Raw genomic sequence first — 19,274 nt, 5'->3', positions numbered from 1 at the left:
GAGAGAGAGAGAGAGAGACAGAGAGACAGAGAGAGAGAGAGAGAGAAGAGGGGAGAGGCTGGCCAGGAACAAGGGATATGGTGGGGGGGAAGGGAAAGAAGGGACAGAGATGGAAGAGAGTAAGAGAGAGTAAGAGAGAGTAAGAGAGAGTAATAGAGAGAGGAGGGAACAAACATCCTCTTTTGTACTGAGTCAGGCACACCTGGCTGCTACCAGGTAACTGTGGGGCAGAGCCTAGAAGGAATGCTAACAACCTGTGTGCTGACCTCTGTACTGTAAAGGCTGGCCCATGGCTTTCTTTCCCATTTGCCTTTTTCTGGGCCATGTTGGCTCTCTGCCGTCATCCAGAAGGATGGGAGATGGGCCAGGGTGGCCGGGAAGAACCTGGTAGTTTATGGACCTGTTATGTGGTTTGTAAGAAAATCTGGCTGCACTCCTCCTGCACCAGCCTGGCTGTCCCTTACTACAGGGGATTTGCTGCTCTTCAGAGGATCAGTGTGGGTACCAGCAGTTCCCCTCTAGCTAAGGAGCATACTAGTGGGGACCCTATGCACAAGTCGAAGCAGAGCACTGTGGAACTGGCCCAGCACACCTCCGAGACTGAGGAGTGGTCAGTGTTGGTAGCTCAGGAAACCCAGATTACAGACAGTTCCTCCACCTCAGCTATTTCTATGAATAGTGTTCAAAAGTACATTAGATACCAGCTAAGTACCAATCTCATTGCAAAAATCTGAATATTGGCTCAAGGTTGTGACAGAAGTGGGACAGATGACACTCTGTAGGTTCCATGACGGGTAGTATTGCTTTTAAGTCCTTTGACTGTAGGTGATCTGGGTGTCTGGAAACTTTAGAAGGCAGTGCATAGAACAACTCTGACTCAGGCTCAATGGAATATTAAGGAAAGTGGGTAGAACTGTATTGCTTAATATTTAGAACTTGTTTGCAAGCCCCAGGTCCTGGGATAGCACATGACTCTGGCTTTAAATTTTTATTCTATCATTTCCTGTGAAATGCTAGCAGTATAGTAATGAATCAAGTTACCGAGAGACCAGAGGGACTGAGGGGGAGTGACTGCTGGGACCAGAGGGACTGAAGGCAGTGACTGAGAGGCCACAGGGACTGGGAGCAGTGACTGAGAGATCAGAGAGACTCGGGGACAGTGACTGATAGGACAGAAGGACTGGGGGCTAGTGACTGCTGAGACCAGGGGGCAGGCTGAGCCTCGGGATCTTGAGGACCAGAGCAGGTCACTTGTCTCTCAGACCCTTGGTCTTATAGATACAGTGAAAGAAATCAAGGAAAACGTGCATGTCTGCTTCCAGAGGCTCTCATGGGAAGCTCTAATCACTTCCCTTGCTCATTGCTTCCAGCCACCTGCCCTGTCTTTGATTTGCCAGCTGCCCTTCCTTCAGCCTGGGCAGTTTCTTCCTCAAGGTGTGGAGTTGTTTGATCTCTACCTGCCTACATAACTAGGTGTTCATCGGGACACAGCCCTGCTCTCTAACGAATGACCAGCAGCCTGATGCAGGCTCCTTCATGGGGGCTGCTATGAGCAACTGGATGTGCTGGGGTCCATCCCTCTGGTGTAGACATATGGGAGTGGTGTGAGAGGATGAGCTTTCTCTGAATCGGAACTTCTGCTCTTATCCCGAGGCACATGGGCACACAGTGTATGCTGACTGCTGTAAGAGCTCCATCCCAGAGGGCAGACATGGCTACCTGGGAACCATGTGGGAAGGAGCCCATTTGCCCTGAAATGCTTTTTAAATTATTACCCTTTAAAGTATCTGCTTATCTCAACTTTCTCTAGAATATTAGTTGACTGTGGGTCCCTACTTGCCAAGTTGCTCACAGCTGTGAACACTCTGATCACATGACTTGAGAGGCAGGATCCATCTCTCTTATCCTTGTGGTGGTACCTGGACACATCCATTTGTGACACAGCTGTTCTTCAGAGCCCACTGGGAGCTCATCTTTGTTCAGCACAGGGGTAGAGGGATGTGGAAAGGTGAAAGATTGGCTTGTTACTGGGGTGCACAATCGGCTTCTGTCTGTAAAGTATCCACAGAAGAAAATGGACACAGAGCTAGTATCGTCGGCATGGCCTGGAACTGGCTATGTGTGACCTGCACTGTTCCCCTCATGCTGCTCTCTTCTCTAAGCCAAGGCTGTTTGTTGTCCCTGGGCTGTGATGAGTGAGGACTCCTGAGCTTTCTAGTGTTTGGAAGCAAGTAGAGAGAAGTATTAAGAGCCTGTCTACCATGTACAGAGTGGCTGAAAGTCAGTCACATGACCTCTTTGGGCACCATGATTCTCACCAATGGAGAGGGGGTTGTGGCAAGTTATATCAGTTAGGGTTATCTCAGGATTAAGCAAGTTGAATGTCACCACATGCACATGTGCATACACATTCACATGCATATGCACACACATGCACATGTACACACACATGCATGTGCACATAGGCACACATACACATACATGCACAGATGTGCACACATACACACTTGCAAACATGCAGATGTGCATACATGCATGCATACACTTGTGTACATATATACACATGCATGCATATGTACATATACATATACAGATTTCAAGATATGCCTCCATACTATGTAACTCTGGTGACCCCATTTTCTAAGCCAAATACTGGGAAACAAATTATGAGGAGCAAGAAAGCAGATGTTTAGGGATCATGGTGTCCATGGATTGCACAGCTCTCAGAAAAGTACAGTATCTGTGAAGCAGGAGAGATATCATTGTACCCTGCTTTCCACACGGGTTAGATGAGATTACAGGACATAAAGAACCATTGTCCTTTCAGGCTGAAAAGCAAGCAAATGACAGACAAGCATAACACACACACACATACCCCAATCTCAGTGGCTGAGGAGCCACAGAAATTCATTCCTCAACTCCTGGAGGCAGGAGGTCCAAGATCAGGACATCAACAGGTTCTATGTATGGAAGAATTCCCATGTCCTCATGTGCAGGGATAGGGGTGTCACTTGCACCTTTCAGAGGATACTAAGCCCACTCATAAAGGTCTACCCCCATGACTAATTTCTCTCCAAAGGCCCAGACACTAATGACCTCAGTTTAGGGTTCGGATTCAACGCAGGGTTCTGTGGGACATTCAACATGCTGCATGTGGCAATGGTGCTGTGGAAACACACATCCTCCCTTGAGACCTCCTTATTACCCCATTTATTTGGGTCAAGGATTATGACATAGTTGTCTTATACTTTATGACTAATGTCCACTTAAGTAAGTATATGCTATGTGTGCTTTTCTGGCTCTGGGTTACCTCAATCAGGGTGATATTTTCTAGTTCTACCCATTTGCCTGTAAAATTCAAGATGTCTTTGTTTTTAATAGTTGAATGCTATTCCATTGTGTAGATGTACCACATTTTCTTTATCCATTCTTCAGTTGAGGGATATCTAGGTTGTTTCTAATTTCTGGCTATTATGAATAAAGCTGCAATGAACATAATTGAGCAAGTGTCCCTGTGGTATATTGGGACATCTTTTGAGTATATGCCCAGGAGTGGCATAGCTGGATCTTGAGATAGAGCTATTCCCAGTTTTCTGAGAAACTGCCAAATTGATTTCCAAAAGGACTGTACAAGTTTGCACTCCCACCAGCAATGGAGAAGTGTTTCCTTGTTCCACATCCTCACCAGCATGTGTTATCGTGTATGTCACTGAGGTGGTTTTTTGTTTGTTTACTTGCTTTTATTGGAAACTGTAAGCCAGCCCAGATTAAATGTTGCCATGGCCATGATGTCTCTGTGCAGCAATACAAACCCTAACCAAGACAGATTGTTATTGGACTCACTGATCTGCAGTTGTGTTCCATTCCTGGTCACCAGTGCTGCAAACAGGGCTCTTTTAAAGTCTGAGTCCCTGTAAAGGGATCTCTGTGCTGGTCATTGACCCAGAAAATGAGTGATTGTCCTCATCACTGACCTGTGGTTGGGTCCCTGTCCTAGTCATTGACCCTGTAAATGAGTCTCTGTCTTGTGGATGGGTTCTAGACCCTGCAAAAAGGTTCATATATAAGTCATTGTATCATCTTGGTTACTCTTCCTACAGAAGGTCCCATTCTCATCACTGATTCTGGGGAAGGGTTTCTGCATTGGTTGCTTATCCTGCAGAGGGGTCCCTGTTGAGTGACAGAACTTTTCACGGGGATATACTATACACAGAGAGATAGGGAATCAATGCAGGCCAAAATATGGATACTACCAAAGTCCAACTTGGTGAGCTGAGTTTTATTGAGGTTATTTACAGAAAAATGCGCAAGAGCTACTTATAGAAGCTAGAATGACTTAAAGATGGATGCATCTCCAAAGTCCACCCAGCATGGGTGACAGCTCTGGAAACTGGGAGCACACTGCACAGTCTTCAGGCAGTTCAACTAGTTGGAAAGTGTCCTTTCCAAGTGACTCTGATCTAAACCTCTTCCGGGTGACTAGGCTGGTCTCTGCTTCTTCCAGGAAGCTGGCATCAGAGTCTTCTTTGCAGCTTGGCTTTTCTGAGGGTCTTCTCTATAGCACAACTGTATTCCTTTCAGCAGGACAGCCTCTAGTGAATCTGGTAAGTCCTGGAGGAACTTCCTGAAAATATTTTAAATTGTTTACCTTCCTGCTTCTCTGCAGAATGGAATGTTTTAATCTCAGAAGGAACTTTTACACAAAAGACCCCATCTTTGTCACCCACCCTGTAGATAGGTGCCATTCGTGATCAGTGGATGAGCCCCATCTTTGTTACTTATCATGCAGGTAGCATCTCTGACCAGGTCACAGTCTGTGCAGAAAGGTTCTTATACTGGTTATTAACCTTGGGATGTGTCTTTGAATAGTCACTGACTTGTGAGAATCTCTGTTCTGTAGTAGCTCTGCAAATGGGTTCTGTCCTGGTCATACTGACCCTGCAGATGTGTTCTTGCCCTGATAACTGACACAGCAGGGTTTCTCTCCAGGTCACTGATGCTGTGGGTGTATGAAAATGTAAGAGAGTACGTGTGTGTATTTCTGTGTTTGGCTGTGGTGATATGCACATACATGCACTCTTCAGGTATATGTGAGCGTGTTTGTTTATACTGAACACATGCATGTTACTTTATCTATATCTCATGACAAGTGGATAGAATTCTCCTGGAAACCCTGCTGTCCTTGGTGTATCCTGGCCAGCATAGAGATCCTTATCCCAAGTCAGAACTGCAGCACCTTTGACATCTGTCTGGGTTGGAAATCTGGCTCTAGAGATGTGGCCACGAGGGGTCACTATTGTTGCTTTTTCCTCACTGGCCACTTGAGTGGCCACATGTGGCTGAGGACCTTCAATGATAGATTAGTTTTTTAAAATGCAACTACCAGACTCACTGAAGGTGACTGGGATCATCCCTTGGTCTGAAGATAGGGACTAGGTTTCCCAGGAAACCATGTTCTGCTACTGTGTCTTGGTGCTGGGTTAGATTTCTGAATTAGTTGGGCATTGTGGCTTCTCATCACATACTGGGGTAATGTTAAGATCTGCCAGTGGTTCCTCCTGAGCAAGTACATGTGGTGTTTTACTGGGTACAGTATTCCTTAAACCTGAATGTACACTGTAGGCCATTATTTTGCATCTTGGAAAGAAGCAAGTGGGGTCCCTGCCTCAGCACTGGTGAATGTTACTTGTGCATGGCAGGAATTCTGCTTATGTTTTTTGCAAGGTTCTTGCCTTCTGCATAATGATCTCAACACAATCTCCAGTGAAATCTTGGCAAAGACTAGAATTGCGACTCCTTTCCTGCCTTCTTTGTCTTTTGAATAGAGAAGTCACTTCTGTGATATTGAGAGATGCAATGAGTCTTTGTACATTCAGTTTACCCAAATAACCTTGTGGAGGATTGGACAGGCTGATGCACTTGCTGTGAAGATTCCTAATGGCCAAGTTGCTTCCCTCACAGTGAAATCAGAGGAAGACGTGATATTAAGTCCCACATCTGCAGACCTTCCTGAAGAGCTAATGAAGAAAGGTAGCAAGTCATAGGAAAAATAAAATAGGCAAACTTACTGGCAAGAGCTAAAACAGAAATTAAGTAGAGAACACGTTTAGTTCTTGGAACTTTTGACTAACAATGCACAGAGTGAAGGCAGATCCTTCAGCCCTGGGACAAAGTTGACCCATCATTCATACATAGGCAGGAAGATGCTCCATCCTTCATGATTTCTCTGTGGGTCTCCACATTGGATGACTTGTGACCATATCCTTATTAGATGCACAGTGAGGCCTGTGTGTATGTCTCTTAGGATGTCCTTCCATTCAGGCCTGAGGCCTCCTGAGTGGATCTGGGAATCCAGATCAGATTGTTTGCCTATACTTCCTGGAAGTTTGACTTAATGTTTCTGAGCCTGTTCTCTGAAAGAGCATGCAGTCACCAGAAGTGGAAGATTAGCATCAACAGAAACTCTTCCTATTCCACATTATGTGTGCTTGCTCTGTGAAAGAAGTTAGGAATGCAAGTGGCTGGGGGAAACAAACCAGTTCTTTTTGTGAGTGTAAGCAGAGTCGGGAAATGAGTTTAGCCATAAAAAGAACTCGACACATGTCTGTCCATATCACCTTGTTGGCTCCTCAGAAAATCCATATGCAGCATGACATATACCATGACTTTTAGATCCATGTAGGTTACAAACTATCAGACTTCCAGCCTGAAGGAGTGAGACATTTCCATGGGCATCTGTTTGATTTATGAAAAGGGAAAACAGCAGTTAGGTCATTGCTGATATCATTTTAATCCACCTGATCAGGAAGTATTGTATCAAATGCTATGGAAGATGAAGAGAAGCCAGAGCAACTCAGGATGCTTTTAGGAAAGTTGATAGCTGGATGAGATTCTGAGTATGAATATGTATGTTTGACTCAGTGCTGTGTATATGTAAGCACGCATATATGTGAATGCTTGTGTATGGATGAATGTGCGTGAACTGAGTCTGAGCTTGTGTGTGTGTATGTATTTGTGTGTGGGGGGCAATGCTGTAATGCTGTACACAGAAATGAATAGAACTGTGCTTGTGTGCATGTATGAGTATACATGAATGCAGTATTGAGGCAGAGGCCATATACAGCACCACAGACCAGCAGAGAATGGTTCAGAAGTTGGACAGACTCTCAGGATCCTGCACAGGCCTATGTAGGAATTTAGGGGACTGTAACATAAGGAGTAAAAGTAACTTTTGCCTGTGGGGGCTGTACTCTATGGGATGTTGGTTACAACGAGCAAATGTGTGTAATAAGCCTCTTCAAAATGCCAGGAAAAGTCTATTTTTTCCTTTAAAGTGGGACAAGATGACCTCTCCCCTCTTCATCACTGTTAGTAAAGCCAACTTTTCACTTCTAGCCACACTCGGTGCCAGTGAGCTGGGGTATCTATCTCTCTTCCTTCACTTTTCCCTCTCCAGTACCATCCACTCTGATCTGTGGACAGGAGGATTCTGTTTTTCTGTTCTTCATGGTGGGCATAGGCCCTATTAGAGCTTGGAGAACTTGAGGCCATCCCAAGCTAAATTCCAGAGCATATCGTCCTAATGTTGTGATCAGTGGTTATTGTTGCTATGGATCACAAGTTTGGGCCAATCCTGCTGGGGCTATGTGTACTGTGGAGGGGTGCTGTAGAGGGACATGATGGTAGAGCAATCATGGAAGGACAGCGTGGCAGTGACAGTGTGGCAGAGCCGTTGTGGAGGGAAAATGCTGTAGGTTTTGCTCGTTTGTGATTTGCTCTGTACAGTAGGACACACTGTCCTTTGTGTTTTCTAGGTTGACAAAGGCACTTAGGTATCTCAAGATGCTTGCTATACTTAAGCTTCTTTCTGCCAGTCACGGGGCTCTGTCTAAGATGAACAGATATGTTTTGCATCAGGATGGTACCGGGCAAATGTGTCTCTTCCAATTAAACTTGATGCAGTTGAATGGCTTTCTTTAGCTATACTTGAGAAGAGACTGTTGTGAACAAAAGAGAAATTTTTCCTCCCACGACCTGGTGTCTGCAGATGGCCATCCTGTGTGGCAAGTGCTAGTCCTTGAATTGGTCTTTTATGTGAGCCAGAAAAGGTAATTACAATGTGTGACAGCCCATCCCAAAAGTGTCCCCCAAACTGGATTCTTTGCTCAAAAAAGACTAATTGAGTTCCACATTAATTAGAAGGTGTGGTTTGAAGATATGACAGCAGTCTGTCATTACAAACAAAGGGAGAACCAAGCACAGTGGTGCTTAGTGAGACCCTAACCCTGCCCACATCGCTTTCTGACCATGTCCCTTCCTGTACAGCCACTGCTCACACAGGGAGGATCTTTCCATCAATCCTGAAGGCATCTGCAAATCAAAGATTCTATCTCCAGGATTTTCTCACTTGTGGAGAACTAATCCCAAATGTGGCTGGCACGTTGCAGTTAGCTGTCAGAGTCACATTTAACATGAAAACTGTGAATTACAGGGGCCAAGGATGGAGCTCAGTGGGAGAGTGCCTACCATGAACGAGGCCCTAGGTTCCATCCCCAGGCCTGAAGTATATGGATTACAAAATGTGACATGTAAGGGATGATCTGCGTAGGCAGGAAAAGTACACTTACATAGCTCACCATGCCAGGGCCATAGCCCCATGGTTCCCATTTGTATTTCCTATAGTGTACCTTTCTGCATGCTTCTGAGTTCTGAGTGCTCTCTGGTGCTGTCTGAAGCTCATCTCAATAGCAAATAGAACCTTGCAAAGAGGCCTTCATTCTCCCTGTGGATGAAATGTCAAGTTCTTGCTTTCCCTTCCTACTTCTGTAGATGGTGTGTTTGGAAGATGCCAAAAGGTTCCAGCAATGGACACTTACCGATATGAGGTGTCACCAGGAGCCCTGCTGCATCTGAGGGTCACCTTACAGAAGCTCTCTCGTACAGGTAGGCAGAGTGGCCACTTCCTATGTCGAGCTACACATGGATAGTGGGAGCTGGGGTTCTGGTGCCAGGTGAGTTGCACCAGGGAAGGTTTTACATGGGGTGTGTGAACTCAGGTTAGAAGCTCTGGCCAGCTGTGTGAGTGTGTGTGTGTGTGTGTGTGTGTGTGTGCGTGTGTGTAATAAAGAGAGAACTCACAGCAACTCGAGGTAAGGGACGTTGAAGCTACATTAGATGAGGCTACCCTATTACAGCAGTCAGGACAATCACTGGTATCTGTCAGCCTGAGAGTCCTACTTGGTTCCAGTGCTTCTAACATGTTGTTTCAGGAAACTCTTGTCCTCATACTCGTTTCCAGGCATCTAAGAAAATAAGCTTTAAATGTACAATAACTATTAACATTTTATAGCTATTACATATACATCTAGGAAGGGACCAGTATTAGCACAAGATACCCCAAAACCAAGTTCTTAGCATAAAGGAGATTCTTTGTCATTATTGACCATGGAGAGGGCAGTCTGATGTGGCCCTCTTGCAGGCAGGAAATGTCATCCATATTAAACGTGTAGGTAGAAGTAGCAGAGGGAGGGATGGGAGGAGTTTTGAGAGTTTTTAAACAAGCATGAAGAGGATCTTTGGGATGTTGAGGCAAAGGGATCAATATGGAGGGACTGAGAGGAGACAAGGAAGAGAGGTTTAGAGGATAGGATCTGAGATGGAGGAAGGAATTGGAGCCCTTTGTAAGTTAGGAGTTGAAAGAGATATTGGTGGGAATTGATTGTGAGAGGGGAATCAATAGATTGTGAGGGGGAGCAATAGACTGTCAGAAGGATCTATAGTTTGTGGTAGGGGATTGCAGAGATTTTGTTAGATTGAGAGGTACACAGGGGGACTGTGGCAAGAGTGCATAGACAAGGAGGTTGGCATGAATGGTGTCATGTATAGTTTTGGAGAGGTGAGAGACAGAGGCAAAGGTTGTGCTTATGTGCAAAGGGAAGTGCTTATGTATTTTGGAAGTGTAAGGATGGAAAGGTTTGTATAGATCTGAGAGGCAGAAGACTGGAGAATGTTTTAAGAATTTTTTTGTGTATAGAAGGAAGGAAGAGATTCAGAAGTGGCTTCATATGGTGAATGTCCCAGGAGTGAGCATTTAGGGATCTATGATCAGAGGATGTTGGCCATGAGGGCAGACAGAGACAGGAAGTGGAGATAAGTAAAGTGGTCTAGATTGAGGAGTCTCTGGGTTGGCTTGAGAGATGATTCAAGATCTGTGACTTGAAGACAGGAAATTTGAGCTTTGGAAAGGGTGACCCAGTACCCATGGAGCCAAAGAAATTGAGGAGTAATTAAGTGTCAGATTGGCTGTTGGAGAGGAAAAGACTGAAAAGGAGGTCATCTACATACTGAAGTAGGCAGGAGGGGAAAGGGGAATGCAGGTCAAATCTGTAGTGAGTGCCTGGCCAAAGAGATGAGGATTATTTCTGAATCTCCAGGTTAGTTGTAGGAATTGCTGGGTATCAAAGTCTGTCAAAGTAAAGGCAAAAGATCTTGAGAATGAGTATTTAGGGGCATTGAGAAAAAAAATCTTTCGGGTCTAGAACTGAAAAGTGAGTAGTGTTGCCTGGAATACAGGGTAGGATGGTGTAAGAGTTATGGAGTCACAGTGTGAATAGGGATTACAACAGCATTAATGTAGCATAGGTCCTGGACCAAGCAAAAAGTTCCATCAGGTTTTTTTTTTTAAACTGCCAGTATGGGAATATTGTAAAGTATAGAAATTGTTTGAATAAATGAGACTGAATGAGGAATTTGAGGCCTTGGGGTCTAGTTAAGGGCAGGGGATATTGGGGTTTAGAAATGTAGGCAGAAAGATCTTTGATGCTAATATAAAGAGGCTTATGATATGCAGCAAGACAAAGGAAGGTGGTATTCCATACAGTGGGATTGACTAGAGGAGGAGGCAGCAGAGGAAAAGAGGGCTTTGGAGATTTTAGAGAGAGGGTGTATGTGTAAGTGGAAGCCAAAGAAGGAAACAAGGGGACACAAGAGTATCCTGGAAGGTGTTGCCATGGTAGGAGGTAAAATGAATATGAATTTTGGAAAGAACATCCATTCCTAGCAAGAGTATGAGACATGAAGGTATGAGAAGGAAGGGGTGGGAAAATGAAAAGCCTTTAAAGGAACAGATTAAGAGAAAAGTCTGGAGGGATCTGGAGAACTGAACATGTACTCTCATGAGGGAGAGGGTTGAATGGGACCCCAGATTTCTCTCAGGTCTGAGAAAAATTGCACAGTGTCTAAGAGGAATGTGATGAGATAACCTGATACAAACATTGAGATCCCAGGCTACTGGAGAGTGATTGGCATAGGTTTAGTCAGGTTAAAAGCAGATCCTGTCCGCCAATCACTCCTAAGGTACTAGGCCCATTAGGTCCAGGTGGGGGCTGGAAGGCTGAATAACACCGGGGAAGCTGTGCCCTGAGGGTATTCCAATGCCCAATGGCCCTGTTATGGACATTTTTGGCAAGTCTGAGTAGGCCTATGAGGATTTGGACAGACAGGTCCATTGGTCTTTCTTGTCACATTTAGACAAGGTCCTAGTGGCTCCTTATGATGTGACATTACCCTCGTTTGCTGGAGGGCCTTAGTCAAGCATTACTAATTGTTCCTGGTTGTGCTTACTATGGTAATGTAAGACTTTGAATACCAGGGCCAGGACCTCAGCCTGGACTGTAAGTGGGCCTCATTTTAAGTGTTTGACTTTTATGCCTGGGTATGACTGGGCAAAATAACAGGTCATAAGGAGTTGTTGACCATCTGGAGATCACATAAAGGTCATGAAAGGTAAGGTGGACTGGGTTAGATAGTCAAACTTCTTGATGAAGGTGATGGGGTCTGAGATGAAAAAGGATCCAAATGTTTTTAATCTGGCCAAGTTCACTAAGGGAGAAAGGGGCATAAATACAAGTAAAGCCTTCTACACATGCTACTTCTCTGTGGGGCAGGATGGAGGCAGGGGCTGAGAGCAGTTTCAGTAGAGTGAGTGTGAAGAGGTCTGAAAACAGGCTGGGGGGACTTGGGGCAAGCTGGATTGAGGTGATGTGGGGCCTGAGGACACAGGCTGGCTTTTCGGGCCTTGGTGAAACCCATGTGGATAGCGGAATGGGGAGGGTGGTAGACGCAGGAGATTGTTAGGAAGGCAAGTGGTGAGGAGGGGTGTGGCATTGTTCATCAGTTGAACTGAAGGATAGAGTTTCAGTTTTAGGAGCAGAAGTGTCAGGGGAGGGGCTGAAGACTTAACAGAAAGGCAGACATGGGACTGTGAGCAGGAGGGATTCAAGGGAAGCCTGGAGCAGAGAAAGGAAAAAGCAGAGACATACAGGATCACTTTACAAAAGTTGTAAGGATTCTGAATAATGTTAGGATCCAGAGAGCCATTGGGCAGCCATTTAGACTGATTATCTAGTGGATATAGGGACCAAGGCTGGCACTATAGTGGATGAGCTTAGGATATGTGATGACTGAGAGTTGGTCATTTGAAATTCAGGAGGAGACATCCTAAAAGCAAGTCAGCTGGAACAGAGGGGCAGAATCTATCACCCTTGGTGGTTGGCAGGCCAAGGTCAAGAGACCAGATACGCACTGAATCTAGAAAGGCCAAAACCAAGATCTCTGGGATGGGGGAGGGGTGGGTTATCACCCAGACTCCATCATCAAGAGAAAGACCCCAGTGGGTCTGAGGTCTGAGGATCTGAGAATTTTGGGACTTGTCAACAGGTATTTAGCAGGAGGGAGGGCTCTGGATTGGGGAGGCCACCTACCAAACCAGACCGGACAAAATATATCTATACTATACTATAACTAGTGATGGTTATGGCAGGATGCAATATCCACCATCTAGTAGGACAGAATGGCAACACAAGACACTCAATGGCTGACCCCCCATAACCTGGGGACTGTTTAGGATAGCTAGGGTGGGGGACTTACCAATTAGCTGCTTTTGGATGACGGAATCTTGCACCAGAAGGACTGGGATATGTGAGAAAGTTGTGTTGGTGGGGTGTATCTGTGGATAGTGAATAGTGGAGTGGGGAGGGTGGTAGATGCAGGAGATTGTTAGGAAGGCAAGTGGTGAGGAGGGGGTGTAGCATTCCAAGTATCAACCTAAATGAAGGGATCCTTACACAGAGATCTGAATTAGGCACAAACCACACCCAAACACCTATTTTCACAGAGGAATCCTTTATTAAGTAAGAAGAAATGTATAAGTGACTGCTGGAACATGTGAAAAAGAGTGGGGATTTGGGGATATTAATGGCCAATCCTAGTCATGGCATCAACGAAGGGACCAGTGTTGGCACATGACATTCCAACACCAGCACAAAGGAGACTTATTTCCCCCGGAGGAACAGAGGGAAGGGACAAGACAAGAGTTAGAGGAGGAGGGAAATGGGGAGAGGGTAGGGATTTTTGTCTCAGGAGACAAGGACAAGGATTTTCTCTAAATAGAGAGGAGACCAGCGTGGCCCATAGGCAAATGGCTGTTTATAAAGGTAAAGGCAGACACCTCAAGCTAGGATGAGGTGTTAAATTTTGATCACATATTTATTAGGGCAGCCAAAAGGGTGCATTTGGTTGCTGAACTTTAATACTTTGACAGTTGGACCTTAGTAGTCAATCTCTGTAATCTAATAATCTTTAGCAAGGCAGAGGGAATGGGGGAGAAAGCAAGGCTTGCCTGAGTCATGGTTGCCATGCTCAGGCTGGATAGAGTCACTTCACATCTCAAGTGTGATTTTATTGTATATGTGTATAATTTTTCAGTCAAGGAGAGCCATATCATGAAGCCAGTGTCTTACAACCTGTTACTAAGATAAAGTCATGTTTCATTTATCACTGGATCAAAGGGTTCTCACAGAGCCTTACAGGACAGACCACAAGGAGATAAGTTTCCCATTACCCCAGGGAACAAGGGCATGAGGGAACCAGTGACCCTGGAAGTTGGGACAGATACATGTTTTCCTTGAGGCCTCATAGTCCTCTGGAAGCTACAGTGTTCTCTCTGTAGTCACATTACTCTTTGGGACCCCAGTGCATTCTGGAAGTCACATTTCTCTCCTGAAGACGACAGTATTCTCCTAAGGATCACAATCTTCCCTGGATGTTTCTTGGGGGAAAGCTCATTGTCCTGAGAAGAGTTTGTGGCCAGTAAGGTTTGGAGGCACTCTCTCTCTCCTTTTAGAAACTGACAGGTGCACTAGTTTTCTATAGGCACTAGAATGCTCTGTGGACTAGTTTAGGTTAACTCATGGACTACAGGTCATTAGACCAGTGGAAATTAAGTAAAGAATTTTCTCCTTGTTTTTCCACATGGCTCACTTATGTTCCTTTCTCCACTGCCTGTCACACACTCTTTTAGTCTTCAGTGTGGTCCTGTTGCCTGTGTTTATCTGTGTGAGGCAACATCCATCTCCACTGACACTGTATAGCACCTGAGCTTGTTGTCACCTTGCATCTAGTAGCTGCAACTTCCTGATCACTGGGACCTAGCAGCCATGTCAAATGTCCCAAAATGATAGGAACAAAACATGATTAGGCTCTATGAGATCAGATCATGAAGATGCTCAACAGTGAGATGTCTTTGATGCAGACCCATGAGCCATGCTGATGCCCATGAGTCATGTTGATGCCCATGAGCCATGCTGATGCCCATGAGCCACGTTGATGCCCATGAGCCATGCTGATGCCATGAGCCATGGTGATGCCCATGAGCCATGCTGATGTCCATGAGTCATGCTGATGCCCATGAGCCATGCTGATGCCCATGATCCATGTTGATGCCCATGAGCCATGCTGATGCCCATGAGCCATGGTGATGCCCATGAGCCATGCTGATGCCCATGAGCCATGCTGATGTCCATGAGCCATGCTGATGTCCATGAGTCATGCTGATGCCCATGAGCCATGTTGATGCCCATGAGCCATGCTGATGCTCATGTAGTAGTTCCTATTGATCCTCTTTAGAGGAGAAGAGTTGCCCAAGTCGGCTTCTGCAGTGGATGACAGAGGATACTGAAAAACTACACATATCGCAGCTGTACCAGCTTGCCATCTAGCTGAGGTTTCCACTTTCCAGGATCCATCTGTCTTCTGCCATGTAGGTGTGTTCCACAGGGATATGTTGGGAACTACCACCCCTGCCTCTTTCAAGTTTTTGATAGTGGTAATTGCTATGTCCCATATAGGAAGGTGATTTTACCTTTAGTTTTGGAAGGAAGAGGTAGCTCTAGTGGCTGCCATTAGCACTTCCTGTCAAGAAAACCCTTACACCAACAGGAGTATGTCTGCTCCAGGCAGCTTCTAGAAGAGCAGACATGAGAAGGGCTTATTTTGGTTTGTGTTTCCAGGGAAGTAGAGTCCATCATGGTGAGGAAAGCACAGCAACAGCTAGGGAAAGCAAGGGCACAGGAGCTGGAAACTGCTTCTGTTTTCATCTATATACAATAAACAGGCCAGGGACAGGGGAACAGGGGGACAGGGGGACAGGGGCAATGCTATTAAACTTCAATACCCCTCCAAGTGATGAACTTTCTTTAGCAAGGCTCCACATTTTAAAAGCTCTTTAGCTTTCCTAGGCAGCACCAACAGCTGGGACCAAGTATTCAAATACATGAACCTATGGTAGAGATTTCTCATTCAAACCACCATACCCCTTCCCCATTATTACCATGTGGGTTAGTGTGTGCAGAGGTGGTATATGACCTTCCCCCATTATTACCATCTGGGTTAGTATGTCAAAGGTGGTATATGCCCCTCCCCCATTATTACCATCTGAGTTAGTGTATATAGAGGTAAAATATCCCTCTTGCTCTTGTTCCCTCACTATTATCTGGGTTTGCATACTGCTCAGAATCAATTGGTTACCTAAAGTCCATAGTTTATATGCTGGTTCCTTCAGGTTATGAACACTATGTAGATTTCAAGACATGTAAAGCCATGTGTCCTCCATTACAGTATCACACTCAGGGTCTGTTGCCTTAATAACCTTCAGTTCTCTGCCTAGTTTTCAATATTGTCAAATGATATATGCAGTAAATGAGAGAATTTGCCACTACCTGAAGGAGACCCTCAACAAGGCCAATTGTTTTCATCTTGCTCCATATAAGAAGGATGTGAGACATATCATTGGACCCTCACCTGAGATCTGGCCACCCTTTGTGCCTTTGTTCCAGCTGTACATAATTGTGGCTCTTCTTCAAGTGGGTTTTGGGTGCACCATAGAGGGTTAACTAAAGGAAGAATTTATATATGTAGCTTTGGGAGGCTGCCATTAATGCCATGTTGAGACTTTTGGGCGATGTAGCTTTTGGGGTCAACCACACTCACAGTAATCCTTCACCCATGTTCTTATAAGAAAGTCTAGTAAATTCATTGCATTATCCAAACTGGGCTTGGGTAGAATAGTTTCTCTAGTTTATGATTAGTACTTTTCTGAGATTGGAAGACATTTATTCAAGTTTCCACAAGGAAAGTTAATGAAATAGCTGTCACCCAAACAAGAAAAGTGACAGAAGGACAGATGAGATTGGGAGGAACAGCTTTGTTGTATTTACTATGAAGAGACGTGTAACTGAAGCTAATCCATCCGAGAGCTGGCAGCCACAACCAATGCTGATGTGGCCATCCTTTGGTAGACTATGGAGTGAGTGCCTATTTGATGAATGTTATCCATCAAGGGAGTACAGGGACATTCCAAGAATTGTGGATGAACCTGAGAGTATATTGTAGTCTCTAAAACTATTACATATGGAATGGGATTGTGAGAGAGCTGTGGCAGAAATTGCATTGTCCGTGTGGGAGATAATCATGCAACTGAAGTTCAGGTGTCTTAGCAGAAAGAACTTGCTGAATAAGGGAGGAATTATCAGAGAAAGTCATGCAAGGAGGCATTCTTCATGTTAGCTTCTGATTTTGTAGGTAAATTGGATAAAGATGAAGATCAGATTTGTCTTAGTTAGCGTTACTGTTGCTGCAATGAAATATCATGACCAATTGCTAATTGGAAAACTTACACTTATTTGGCTTAGACGTCTACATCACAGTTCACCATCAAAGGGAGTCAGGATAGGAGCTCAAGCAGACCTGGAACCTGGAGGCAACAGCTAAAAAGAAGCCATGGAGGAATGCTGCTTACTGGCTTTCTCAACATGGCTTGTTTAGCCTGCTTTCTTATAGAATCCAGGACCTGCCCTGAGATGTTGTCACCCACAGTGGGATGAGCTTTCCCCATCAATTACTAAGAAAATGCAACAGGCCTGCCTATATGTGGGACTGCATAAGGGTATCCTGGTTCATGGTTAGGCATGGGACTTTCTCTAAGTGAGAAATGGCAGGCGTTCAGCCACGTCCGTAGAACCCAGAGTCCTGACGCGCAGTCTCGTCTCCATAGACCTACATTGTTCAGTCATGTAGGCCATTACAGCCCCTCCTGAAGTGCACAGGTAGAGGGCGTGACCACAGGCTTCAGGCCCTAGGGATTTACATACTAATGAAGGCCAGAGGGTGGAGCAAATTAAGCATTCCTCCCCAGATCCTCCCCCTCTCTCCCTCCTTATTTAACTCAGGACTGCGCTGAGATTGGGGGAGTACATCCAAATCCATCCACCATCCGCCATGAAAATAAACCTTTCTGGAACCAAGGACTTCCCTGTGTCATTGGAACTTGCCGCTGCCAAAGCCTCCAGCCTTTTGGAACCCTAGACCTTCTCGTGTATGTGAGACCTGCCAGTGTGGAAACCCACCGAGACTCCACCTCTGCTGCGGCCTAATTTTCCCACACCTATAGCCTGATCTTACTGAGGCTTTTTTTTTTTTTTTCAACCTGAGACATCTTCCTCTCCAGTGACTTTAGCTTATATCAACTTGACATAAAACTATCCAACAGCAGATTGAAACTCTGGCTCTCTGTTTCTTCTGACTGTAGGGAAGAAAGGAGAAAAGAGTACAAAATATATCAGTGCTAAATATATCTCCTTCTGTTGTCAAATCTTGAGGAGAACTAAACAGGAAGAAGGGAGAAGATAAGGTAGAAATGAGAGTGAAGGGGCTAGGCAAGAGAGTGGTATGTGATTTCCATTTGACCAGACTAGACAGTGAACTGTGTTCACTCCAGAGTTGAAAAGGACATGAATTCAGTAAGGGCCTTGGATTGGCAGGTGGATTTTTGGCTTCACTGAGGTTCATGATCTTTCTGGAGTAGGTAAGGCTCTGGTAGACCTGAGCATGTATTAGGTGAGCGTGTAAATTTTAAAGTGTTAAAGTAATCAAGAGCAGATGGAAAGCAAGGGGGCTGCCTGGGTCACTTGAAGTCAAATGTGGCAAGATTTGTTTTGAGCTAGAATTCCAAAGGGAAAATGGGCAGAAAGCAAATGCTGTGCCTGCATGCTCCTGGAAGTCTTCAAGCCTGACCAACAGTCCACCAATGAGGTACAAGAGGTACAGATATCTCTGTTTTGTCTGCCAGTACCTGTTATAAATGGGTTCCAAGAAAATGTAAAGTATTCCAGCACAATCGAAAGTATTCCAGCAAAGCGAAAGGTTTTACATTTGCAGAGTGTGTGCAGCTGCGAGAAATCAGGCAATCACACCTGCAGGAAGTCAGCATGTTTTCAGGAAGTCAGCCATGTTTTCATCCATAATGCAAGAGTCCTGTGCCTCACTCTGGTTGGTCAGAGATTGGCCTGTCATTCTTCTGTGATCATCTAATACAGAGAAGTGCAGTTTCTAGGGAGAAATGAACAAGTATATGTTTTGAGTTCAGAACTACTGACACAGGCGAGAGTTACCAAATGACGTCCTTTAAAAATTGAATATTCATTGTATTATTTAACCCTTTGGAAAAGATGTCTTTCTTTCTTTCTTTCTTTCTTTCTTTCTTTCTTTCTTTCTTTCTTTCTTTCTTTCTTTCTTTCCTTCCTTCCTTCCTTCCTTCCTTCCTTCCTTCCTTTCTTCTTTCTTTCTTTCTTTCCTTCCTTCCTCCCTTCTTTTTTTCATTCCTTCTCATTCTCCTCTCTCTTCCCCTCTCCCTTTCTTTCCTTCTCTCTCCCCTCCCTCCCTTTTTCTTCCCTTCCTTCCTTCCTTTTTTCCTTCCTTCCTCCCTCCCTCCCTCCTCCCTTCCTTTCTCCCTCCCTTCCTCACTCCCTTCCTTCCTTCCTTCCTTCCTTCCTTCCTTCCTTCCTTCCTTCCTTCCTTCTCATTCTCCTTTCTCTTCCCCTCTCTCTCTTTCCTTCTCTCTCCCCTCCCTCCCTCCCTCCCTCCCTCCCTCCCTCCCTCCC

The 19,274-nt window shown here is 45.1% G+C and overlaps 1 protein-coding gene across 1 annotated transcript in view; it reads left to right on the top strand.

Annotated features, from left to right (window-relative positions):
* Ptprn2 (protein tyrosine phosphatase receptor type N2) overlaps positions 1-19,274 on the top strand; it is a 732,192-nt gene that overhangs the window by 185,245 nt on the left and 527,673 nt on the right. Inside the window, exon 3 of the mRNA XM_028773201.1 lies at positions 8,830-8,943. Coding sequence (XP_028629034.1) covers positions 8,830-8,943 — 114 coding nt within the window. The remainder of the gene's footprint in view (positions 1-8,829; positions 8,944-19,274) is intronic.

Source organism: Grammomys surdaster, unplaced genomic scaffold (genome assembly GCF_004785775.1).
Source record: "Grammomys surdaster isolate TR1022 unplaced genomic scaffold, NIH_TR_1.0 223, whole genome shotgun sequence".
NCBI lineage: Eukaryota > Metazoa > Chordata > Mammalia > Rodentia > Muridae > Grammomys > Grammomys surdaster.
Note: the sequence above shows the minus strand (reverse complement) of the source record. Positions and strands in the feature narration are given on the sequence as shown.